General features: G+C 43.5%; 1 protein-coding gene across 1 annotated transcript; it reads right to left on the reverse strand.

Annotated features, from left to right (window-relative positions):
- Window positions 1–1,624: 1,624 nt before the first annotated feature.
- LOC106584996 (putative phospholipase B-like 2) lies at window positions 1,625–12,024 on the reverse strand. Its single transcript, XM_014170713.2, is given in 14 exon segments — window positions 1,625–3,292; window positions 3,784–3,962; window positions 4,097–4,138; window positions 4,140–4,260; window positions 4,940–5,092; window positions 5,250–5,321; window positions 5,693–5,788; window positions 7,066–7,226; window positions 7,304–7,398; window positions 7,608–7,822; window positions 9,630–9,730; window positions 9,903–10,061; window positions 10,298–10,391; window positions 11,825–12,024. Coding segments are annotated over 13 exon segments (1,638 nt in total). The 5' UTR covers window positions 11,983–12,024; the 3' UTR covers window positions 1,625–3,292; window positions 3,784–3,791.
- Between the last annotated feature and the right edge of the window lie 82 nt (window positions 12,025–12,106).

Here is a 12,106-nt window from a genome sequence, read left to right on the forward strand (position 1 = left end):
CTGGACACTACGCTGACAGACACAGCAAACCTTCTTGCCACAGCTCGCATTGATATGCCATCCTGGATGAGCTCCACTACCTGAGCCACTTGTGTGGGTTGTAGACTCCGTCTCATGCTACCAATAGAGTGAAAGCACCGCCAGCATTCAAAAGTGACCAAAACATCAGCCAGGAAGCATAGGAACTGAGAAGTGGTCTGTGGTCCCCACCTGCAGAACCACTCCTTTATTGGGGGTGTCTTGCTAATTGCCTATAATTTCCACCTGTTGTCTATTCCATTTGCACAACAGCATGTGAAATTTATTGTCAATCAGTGTTGCTTCCTAAGTGGACAGTTTGATTTCACAGAAGTGTGATTGACTTAGAGTTACATTGTGTTGTTTAAGTGTTCCCTTTATTTTTTTGAGCAGTGTATATTACATTTGAATCAATGTCCATTTTTATTGTGCTCTTAAGCAAATGAAGAAGGACTTTATGTAAATAATTGCAAATATGCTTCTATTTGTTTTTTAAGAGCACTATCAAAAATGCAATGTTTAGATTGGTATGTTCACAACATTAGGGTGTATAGAAAAAACGATTTTATGTGCCAAGGTAAAAGTGGAGTTGGCAATACTCAGTAGGGTCTCTAGAGAATCTATATATGGTGTTATTTCTTGGGGGACTGAGATCTAAATATCCAGCAGAACTTTCTACTCCAACCATTCCATTCACTGCAATGCAATACAGTGAATGGACATGTTGCAAAGTAAAGGTGGAGTTGGGAATACTCAGTTGGGTATGTAACACAGGAGGTTGGAGGTACCTTAATTGGGGAGAACGGGCTCGTGTTCATGAGCGGAATAGGTGGAATGGTATCAAATACATCAAATACATGTTTTCCATGTGTTTGATGCCGTTCCACTTTCGCCATTCCAGCCCTTATTATGAGCCATTCTCCCCTCAGCAGCCTCCTGTGGCCTGTAATCTATATATTGTATTATTTCTTGGGGTCCTGAGGTGTAAACACCCAGCAGCACTTTCTACTCCACCCACTGCAATGCAATACAATACTACATGCCAAAAAATGTAATATTGGTTTATAGAGAAAAAAATATTATATGTGCTGAGGTAAAAGTGGGGTTGGGATTACTCATTAACTAAGGTCTGTAGAATCTTTATATGGTGTTATTTTATGGAGAACTGTGGTCTAAATCCCCAGCAGCACTTTCATTCATTGCCCTATAAATACTACAATATTAAAAGTCAAATTATCCATACATTTTTTTTCAAAGGTGGTAGCAAATCTGTGAGAAAGAGTTGTACTGCACTAGTGATAAAAACAAACGATATTCCCAAAATGTTGCCCGTTTTTGCAGGGGGACTCTTATTTTAAAATTAAAATAATCTGTGATCGTGTTGTCATCATAATATCCTGCTGCTAGGAGAACGGTAATAAGGCAGAACAACAAGAAGTGTAGTTAAAGAGTTCGGATTGGAGGAAAGCAGAGCCACGTGCATTGTCATTGGATTTGAACATGTGATGACTATGTCCCTCCCCTTCTTTCAAATCAGTTGTGTTTCGCTTTCAGGAATGCTTAATAAAGTCTGGGCCATCAGCGACAACAGTGTACGACACCAAAAGACAGAACGCCAGCTTTGTATTTCTAAATAAACTACACATGACATGGCTATAAAGTAAAGTTTAAAACAAAAATAATTCCAAAAACCATTGACCGTATTAAAGCACATCTGTCAAATGCTAACAAATGTAATACATGTTTTTATGCGATTACTGTCTAATAAGGTCAACATGAATTTAACAAATTGACCAGTGTCATAGCAGCATGAATCAAATGGTAGAATACTTCAAGTAGGCACATAGGCTACACTAAACTGTTTGATTAAATATATCTATTTTAATCATTCTCTATTGGCCAAAAGAATAGTGCATTTTTTCCCAGTACAATTTCCTACCTCTATATTGTCATATGTGGAACTCCAGCCTCATTTAAAGTTCTCATCTCACATCACATTCAATAAAACAGCCAGAACGAGCAAAACATTTAAAAAAAAATTAAAACTCAGTTAAAACCCACTTCCTTATTTCAAGATTGTTCACACAACAGAGCAGTAAATATACATGCTAACCCTGAGCTTACTGTTGTACTGTATACCTAATACATTACATTACTTTTGTAATCATTTCCCTTCTGAAATTAAACCTATCACCCCTTAGTTTATTCTCTGACACAGAGGGGTGTTTGCGTGTAGGGTTAATGTAAGGGGTACATTTCAATTTTAGTCAGTTAGCAGACGCTCTTATCCAGAGCGACTTACAGTTAGTGCATTCATCTTAAGATAGCTAGGTGGGACAATCACATATCACAGGCATAGAGAGTACATTTTTTCTCAAGTAAATAAATCAGTAGTCAGAGCTAGAACGGGAGGTGGCAGAATGGAGTTCTCAGGTTGGGGTGTAGGGTTTGAGCACAGCCTGAAGGTAGGGAGGGGCAGTTCCTCATGCTGTTCCGTAGGTAAGCACCATGGTCTTGCAGTGGATTTGAGCTTTGACCAGAAGCCAGTGGAGTGTACAAAGGACTGGGGTGACAAAGAACTTCGGAAGGTTGAAAACCAGGTGCGCTGCAGTGTTCTGGATAAGTTGCAGGGGTTTGACGGCACAAGCGGGGTTTTCAACCTAGAACCAAGCCCTGGGGAACACCAGTAGTGAGAGTACTTGGTGCAGACACAGATCCTCGCCACGTCACCTGGTAGGAGCGGCCTGCCAGGTAGAATGCAATCCAAGAGTGTGCAGAGACGCCCAGCCCTGAGAGGGTTGAGCAGAGGATATGATGGTTCACAGTGTCAAAGGCAGCGGATAGATCTAGGAGGATGAGAACAGAGGAGAGAGAGTCAGCTTTGGCAGTGCGGAGAGCCTCCGCGACACAGAGAAGAGCAGTCTCGGTTGAGTGACCCGTCTTAAAGCCTGACTGGTTAGGGTCAAGAAGATTGTTCTTAGAGAAATAACGAGAAAGTTGATCAGAGACGGCACGCTGAAGTGTTTTGGAAAGAAAAGAAAGAAGGGATACAGGTCTATAGTTTTTGACGTCAGATGAGTCGAGTGTTGGTTTCTTGAGGTGGGGAGCGACTCTGGCCATTTTGAAGTCAGAGCGGACTCAGCCAGTGGTCAGGGATGAGTTGATGATGGATGTGAGGCATAGGAGAAGATCTCCAGAGATGTTCTGGAGAAGGGAGGAGGGGATGGTGTTGAGCATGCAGGTTGTTCTGCGGCCAGACCTCGCAGGATGTCATCTGGAGAGAGAGGGGAGAAAGAGGTCAAGGCGTAGGGTAGTTCTATGTGAGTGAGACCAGTGGACTCAATAGGCTGAGTGAATGAGTAGCGGATGTTGTCAACCTTCTTTTCAAAGTGGTTGACAAAGTCGTCTGCAGAGAGGGAGGAGGGAGGTGGTGGAGGATTAAGGAGGGCGTTGAAGGTAGAAAATTGTTTCCTAGGGTTAGAGAGTGGTAGAAAGTGGCTTTAGCAGCAGATACAGAGGAAGAGTAGGTAGAGAGGAAGGAGTGAAAGGATGATAGGTCCTCCTGAAGTTTAGTTTTCCTCAATTTTCGCTCAGCTGCCCCTAGCCCTCTTCTGTAAGCTCGCAATGCGTCACTCAGGCCACGGAGCAGGAGAGGAGAGGAGGGCCGAGCCAGCAGGGAGGAAAGGGACATAGTGCAAGTCATAGGATGCGGAAAGAGAGGAGAGTAGTGTCGAAGAGGCAGAATCAGGGGAAAGAAGGATTTACCAGAAGGGTTAGGTAGACCAGGTGACATTTACAGGTGCAAACGCCCAGGTGTCAGGGTGTCCCATGTGCATCAGGTCTGAGTAGGGGGAGGAACTCCACTGGAAGGCAGGTACCTGGTCCCAAGTGGGTCCACTCGCTGCCAGGAAGCCAAACTCACGCCACAGCCTGTAGGACGTCACCTAGACACACTCAAAGGTACACACCCAAAAGGTACACACACAGCCAATTAGTGACACCTACAAGAAGCATGTCATAACAGCTCACCTAACTCATACCTAGAGAAATAGAAAGTAGAATTGGAGGACGGCCTTACCTTCATATCCGTTCCTCCATGTGGTCTCTGCTTCAGCGCCCCCGAAGGGATACGTTCCGTTAGCCGGGTTCAGGTCGGACCGGGCTGAGATGGTGTTCTCTCTATTAGCAGGCGGGTCACAGCCCTCACACCAAGACAACGGGTCCTCCTTAAAGTTATTATACCTACAGAAAAAGAGGGGGGTAGGGAAGGGATATTCATACATTGGCTAAAAATGCAGTGCATTCGGAAAGTATTCAGACCACTTGACTTTTTCCACATTTTGTTACGTTACAGCCTTATTCTAAAAATGGATTCTATATTTTTTTCCCCTTCAACCTACACACAATACCACATAATGACAAAGCGAAAACAGGTTATTAGAAATGTATACACATTTATTTAAAAAAAATATATCACATTTACATTAGTATTCAGACTCTTCGCTATGAGACTCGAAATTGAGCTCAGGTGCATCCTGTTTCCATTGATCATCCTTGAGATGTTTCTACAACTTTATTGGAGTCCACCTGTGGTAAATTCAATTTATTGGACATGATTTGTAACGGCACACACCTGTTTATAGAAGGTCCCACAGTTGACATTGAATGTCGGGAGCAAAAACCTTTTTTCGCTTTGTCATTATGGGGTAATGTGTGTAGATTGATGAGGGGAAAAAAAACAACATTTAATCCATTTTAGAATAAGGCTGTAACGTAACAAAATGTGGAAAAAGTCAAGGGGTCTGGACACTTTCCGAATGCACTGTAGGTAAGGATACTCGTGTATATAAGCCTAAATGCAGGTCTGTCCCTCTCCCTCCTGTGACATCTGGTGTAGAAGCCTCTGACTGGAAGAGCGTACCTCATGAGGCGGACCATGGAGTCCATGTCTGTGATGTGTGATTGGTTCCTTCTGAAGATCTGGGCTCGAGGATTCATGTCCAGAGAGAACCACGGACCAAACTGTTTAACCAGTTCTCGACAGCCACTGGCATTAAACACCTCCTCATAGTACCTACACACACACAGTGAGAGTGTGTGTCACACATACACAGATTATTTCTGTTGTTGTTGTTGATCAGAACAAACCTGAGAGACAGACAGTCACCACCTTTTAATAATATAGTCATTACTAGTGTGTGGTAGTTATATATGTTGTTATTGGTACTTACGGGATGTTATAACTGGACCAGTAACCTTTCTGCAGCAACTCCTGGGTTTTATCAGAGTGAACAACCAGCCCACTACAGAACAGAACCACACACACACACACACACTTATTGCTGTTATTGATAAATAGCCAGCTCACCACAGCAGGATGAACACACAAAACATTTCTCCAATGTGTGTGTGTGCTTGGGTTGTCGCGATACCAGGATCGCAATACTACGATACCGGATTTTCTTTTGGCCCAAAAAATGTTACTTTATGGTCCTTTAAATCCCTACTTTATGTAAAATATTTGTGTGATATAGCTTGCAAAATAAACAAATGTGACTCTGGATAAAAACATGAGGACTGTTTTCCTCAAGAAATGAATGAAGGTTTTGTTTCTTTTCATTCCTAGTATCTTAACACTGGTATCGTGACCAGCCGTGTGTGTGTTGACTCTTACGGGAGCTGCTCCAGTACAGTAAACAGCTGCTCCTTGGTCTCTGTCATCCCCGGAGTGAAATGCCTGTAGTCCACGATCATCCACTGGTTATTACACCTAACACACACATACCTACAAGTGAGGGAATACATTGGTTCCAAAGGTAGACATTCTACGCTGTCTGGGGGTCTGTATTGAGGCCATTGAGTAATTTATGATGATTGATGAGACACTAGTTAGTCTTTTAGGTTCCACTGTAACTCCCCTCTGGTGAGTAACAGAGGCTGTTATCCGACAGACTGTAAGTAGATATGCTAGAGATAGGCTAGAGAAGTAAAACATCTCAGAGACTGAGATAAGCTGTAGAAGACAGATTAAATAGCCCTAACTCTAACCCTACAAATCAACATGAGTAACCTTTGATTTCTGGGGACTTTAGCCTGAGTCGGCGTCACTGATAAGTCCCATGCCTGCCTTCCCAGCAGAGTTGGGGTCAATTCGAATGTAGGAATTGAATTCAATATATGAATTGGCCCCAACCCATGCCGCAGAATGAAGAATTTGAATTGAGTTTGAATTGAAGGAAGTAGAATTTAATTAAAACCAATTAAACTGAGACGTGAAACATGAAAGGCTCATTCATTTGACATATGCCACTTATTAATGCAAAGAATACACAATTTCAAATATTAGTTTCATTATAACTCAAAGATGTCAAACAATATTTTTCTTTGTCATGAGATGTTTTTTTCTTCAAAAATATGAAAACATTAAGGGAATTATGAATTATTATAGACAACCCACAACACAATCTTAGAATATTTCCAGACCACTGTAATTATTTACAATTGTTTTAGGAGAATGAGTTTTAAAAATTAAATGTTTCAACCTTATGCTACATGGTATTGGTAACCATACATTATGTCAAAATAAACATTACTATGGTGATGTGTAGAATAAATAAGCCATTTTAATTTCATTGAATTAAATTCCACTTCCTTTAATTCAAATTTAAATCAAATTCTGCTACCTGTGGGGGTGGCCAATTTCAAGAATTGAATTGGAATTAAAGAGAAATTTGCAACTCAGTACAGAATTGACTTAACTCTGCTCCTCCCCGAAAAAAAATCTCACTCAGGTCACCTGACCACTCGTGATATTTCATGTGATGTTATTTTTAGTTTACTTAATTCCTTTAAGGGATAGTTCAGTTCACTCTTCATCTCCTAGTGTCCTTTAAATGGACAGTTAAATAGCTTGTTGAGGGTTTGTTTTCTGATCTCCAGCTTTGGTCTAACAGGACTGGAGAGATAACCAACATGGTAGACATCCATAGGTCAATGAGAGTCTACAGGAAGGAGAAAATGTCGCCCAAATGGCCTGCAGAGACTCACGTTCCGCTGTTGTGTTTGGTGAAAATCTCTGCCCACTCCTTGCCGGATGCAGCCAGCCCATTGGCTACGATGTTCCTCAGCCACTCCATCACTGCTCCGGTTGGTTGAACAAATTTCCAGAGGGCGGGATTACTGTTGTCGATGCTGGTCTCCAAGGTAACCTGTGGAGGGACATCTTTAAAAAACAAATACTACACACACATATACTATGTACACACATATTACACAAAGCTCTCACCAGCCCGGTACTAAGGATGTAGAAGTCATCTCCAGAGAAAATGGACCCTGGGTAGGAGGAGAAGGCCTGGGTTCCGCCAGGGATTGGATCACTGTCTGAGAACAACAGAACACAGAAATCAAACTCAGAACCATAAAATATAGAACACACAACACCACACAACTCATGGTTGGCCTTTCCCAGTATTCACAAGCGGAGTTTCCAGGAGTGCTTCATTAAGAGTGTGTATGTTAGGAGGGACATTAGGAGACATTGTAGACATAGTTAACTTATCCTTATGAGAGTTTTAGGGGTCAAAGGTTACCTGTAGGAGTGACACGGTAGGCGAACTGGTACTTCTTTAGGATGCGCAGCAAGGCCTGGTAGATGTTCCAGGTATCATGAGATACCAGCAGATCCTTGTTGCCAGGCAATAGCTTAACGAGGGCGGAGCTGGAGCCAGAGCCCAGTGTCCGGGATTGGCTAGATTTGTTTAGGGCCCCCTCAAGATCCACCAGGTCTCCTCCCATCTGGAAAAGTCTGAATATTACATTACATTACATTTAAGTCATTTAGCAGACGCTCTTATCCAGAGCGACTTACAAAATGGTGCATTCACCTTATGATATCCAGTGGAACAACCACTTTACAATAGTGCATCTAAATCTTTTAAGGGGGGGGTTAGAAGGATTACTTTATCCTATCCTAGGTATTCCTTAAAGAGGTGGGGTTTCAGGTGTCTCCGGAAGGTGGTGATTGACTCCGCTGTCCTGGCGTTGTGAGGGAGCTTGTTCCACCATTGGGGTGCCAGAGCAGCGAACAGTTTTGACTGGGCTGAGCGGGAACTGTGCTTCCTCAGAGGTAGGGGGGCCAGCAGGCCAGTGGTGGATGAACGCAGTGCCCTTGTTTGGGTGTAGGGCCTGATCAGAGCCTGAAGGTATGGAGGTGCCGTTCCCTTCACAGCTCCGTAGGCAATCACCATGGTCTTGTAGCGGATGCGAGCTTCAACTGGAAGCCAGTGGAGAGAGCGGAGGAGCGGGGTGACGTGAGAGAACTTGGGAAGGTTGAACACCAGACGGGCTGCGGCGTTCTGGATGAGTTGTAGGGGTTTAATGGCACAGGCAGGGAGCCCAGCCAACAGCGAGTTGCAGTAATCCAGACGGGAGATGACAAGTGCCTGGATTAGGACCTGCGCCGCTTCCTGTGTGAGGCAGGGTCGTACTCTGCGAATGTTGTAGAGCATGAACCTACAGGATCGGGTCACCGCCTTGATGTTAGTGGAGAACGACAGGGTGTTGTCCAGGATCACGCCAAGGTTCTTAGCACTCTGGGAGGAGGACACAAGGGAGTTGTCAACCGTGATGGCGAGATCATGGAACGGGCAGTCCTTCCCCGGGAGGAAGAGCAGCTCTGTCTTGCCGAGGTTCAATAAAATGAATAGCCCATAGAGATGGAAAGACGCCTCATCATTGTATCCATGCCATTATGGCGTCTGTGACAGCATGGGCAGTGCTATTAAGGCCATCTCCATTTTGAAGTAGTACATTTTCTTATTTGTTACGATTGGCTGATCGCTCCTGATGACCTGGTTGCACATGACTCCAGCAGCATCACCAGGAGGGATCAGCCAATGAAGTTGGAAGTCCCACTAAGTGGACTACATTAAAATGGTGGAAGCCCTCAATAGCTCTGACCATGCTAAAATGGCGTTTGGCCACTAGATGCCGCTATCATTCTCTATGGAATAGCCACAAAGAAATAGAGGGTTTGGTCATAGCTGTATAGCAAGGTGCACTTGATTTAGCTCACCCTAAAAAAAATCCCCATTGGAACCCCTCACATTATTCCTGAGATGGGTACTCTTGGTGAGTAAAATCAGGGGTGCTTACAGAAACTCACTGCTGGGCTGATCTCATAGAGAATGATAGAGGACTCTTCTTTATATCTGTCCAATTATGCCGTCTGTGAGTGGACGGGCAGCACCATTGAGGCCATTTCCATTTTGAAGTAGTCAATTTTCTTCTACTACTTCTATGAGTTGGTAAACAAACTGAAAGGGTGCATACTACTTGCAGTGTGTTGTTTGAACAGATAAAGCCAAGGTTGGCGATTTACTGCCACCTGCAGTTATGGAATGTTTGCTCACAAGTATTATTCATTGGCTGACCCCTCCTGATGATCTGGATGGAATTATGTGATGGAATTAAGTCCCACCCAGTTGACTACTTCAAAATAGTTTAAGTCCTGAATGGCGCTGCCCATGCTAAAATAGCTTTTGGGCACTAGAGTCCTCTATCATTTTCTATGGGTGAACTCTAACCCATCAGAGGTCACAGACCACACTTACAGGAAGCCGAAGGGGTTGAGAGTGAAAGGGCCTCTGGGAAATGACAGCTGATCATTGTAGCCATCTTCCAGACCTTTCAGCTGCAGCAACACCAACCACACCTAAGCGAGAGAAAGTCTAAATACAAAATGTCCTCTACTAAGGCGTTCTTATTAGATCCCAAGTGTGTACTGAATGATCCACTCTAGCAAGTTATTTACTGTTTAGACACAGAGAAAAAGGAGTAGATACTTGGTGATTTAGCACATTGGCTGACCCAGACTCAGCCAATACCTGGTGCCAGTAGGGACAGTGTGGATGCCCCTCTATCTGCTGTCTGACCCACTGCAGGTTGGTGGTGATGTAATCCTTCAGTCTGTGACAGAATCCTGACTCAAATGTAAACGGACCGCAGTACCCCATAACTGTGTTCATCCAGTGCTTATAGATCAGCTATGACACAAACACACAAATAGATCAGCAATAGATTTGGGTCGTGTTCCCCTGTTCAGATGTTGCATGGATCAACCAATGTTTGCGTGCTACGTCATCGATTGTGCCGTCAGACACCAGACTGCTGTAATGTTTGTAAGATCTGGCATTTGTCAGCAATGTCTGAGCAGGGGAACACGACCTTAGACTCCACTGCCCCAGCAGGGTTAGGGTGACTGTGTCTCTCTCTACCTTACCTCGGAGCTGACTGCAGCTTCAACGGCCCCAGCAGCGTACGCTTGGATGCTATCATTATAGCGCCCTCTAGTGGTCACCTCCAGATATGCCCAGCTGAGGGAGAGAACACTTAGTGAATATACATAAAAATGTATTTGGGTAAGGAGTTTTACCCTGATCACGACCTGACTTGTTAGGAAAGTCTTTGGGTGTCTACTCCAGCGGTTCCCAAACTAGGGATATGAAAATGGGGTCGCAGACAAATTTCCACCCCCAAAATGTTTTATATATCTTCTTTGTATCTCAAAATCATTGTAATGTGGTTAACATTTAAAAATCTAAAATAACATTTTTGAAATCTAAAAGATTAAATTCAACTAGCCTGTCCTTAGATCGTAGGAAAAGGCCGCACTTAAACGTTGCGCTCGAATTGGAACGATACAAGTCCAACAGTCAACTGCGGCCTTTCGAGCTGTCATGTGACCGAATGCTGCAGAATACCCAATCACGGGTTACTAGGGAGGAGTTTTGGTCGACTCAAAGGGAATACCCTGCCATCTCCCTCAGAGCATTAAAACTCAAGGTAACCTTCGCCAGCTCATATCTGTGTGAAGCTGCAGTCAGCAGTGCTCTCGTCTGCATTATAACCAAATATCAATCCAGGTTGGATGTGACAGCAGAGATGAAGTGTGCACTGTTGACTACTCCCCCTGCCTTTGAGAAGCTTCGACGTGACATGCTTCATGCACACCCATCTCATTAGTGGTGGTGACTGGTGAGATAATGGTGCTTTCAAAATGAGGTCAAATCATGACGTCAGTGAACTTCAGGTAGGAGCTTTAGAAAGAGGCAGAGTTCCCGACTTAGAATTCCGAGTTGGATGACCTAACAATGATTTCACAGTCTGACCAATTTTTGTTCCGAGTTCCCAGTTGTCTTGAACGCAATGAAGTCGGAGATTTCCGAGTTCCCAATTGTTTTGAACGCGGCATTTGACATGTCAGACTAATTTGCAATTGACTGTCATAGCCCCACATTACAAGTATGTGATCGTGAGTTTAGAAGACAATCAGAAATACTTTTAGAATGTTTTGCAATTGACTGCAATAGCCCCAAATAAAAAAGTAAACATTGGCTGTTAATTACATACTTTTCTTTCACATGGTTGGGGTCGCAAGAATTTTCAGATATCAAAATGGGGTCATGGACGATTAAAGTTTGGGAACCCCTGGTCTACTCTATGGGGTCGATTTGGATGACACACTGTTAAACTACAACCCTGAATAAAAATGGGAATGCTCTTTTATCACAACAGATGTAATAGAACAGGCACTCCCATTTGACTAAAATCAATTCTAGTACATAGTCTGTCCTATCCCCATTGTCAAGCCAATGTTGTCTAGACTAAATCTATTTTTTGAGAGTCCATGTCTGGCTAAACTGCTCGTTGTAACTTGCTCTTTACCCAAATGCATATTTTTTGTCCTGCTTCGTCTATGTAGCTACATTAGCGCTGGTCCAGGGCGATAGCACGCAGAGGAATTTACCCTGAGTTCTTGATGTCGTCAGTAAAGTTCGCCCAGGCTACATAGTCGTCTCGGAAACCCTCTTGTAGAGACAGCTGGCCAGTTTGTTTATCGAGAACTGTAGAATTAATCTCGGTCTGAACAGGCGTCCATGATAAATACAAAACACATAAAAACATAGAAATCTTCACTGAGGTTGACTTGTGTGGGCACCTGTCAGACATCTTTACTAATGTGGGTTATGTGACGAAAACTGAGGAAGGAATTTCAAAATCAAAGTCCCCACCCTCTAACATAGGTGAT

Source organism: Salmo salar, chromosome ssa24 (genome assembly GCF_905237065.1).
Source record: "Salmo salar chromosome ssa24, Ssal_v3.1, whole genome shotgun sequence".
Taxonomy (NCBI): Eukaryota; Metazoa; Chordata; class Actinopteri; order Salmoniformes; family Salmonidae; genus Salmo; species Salmo salar.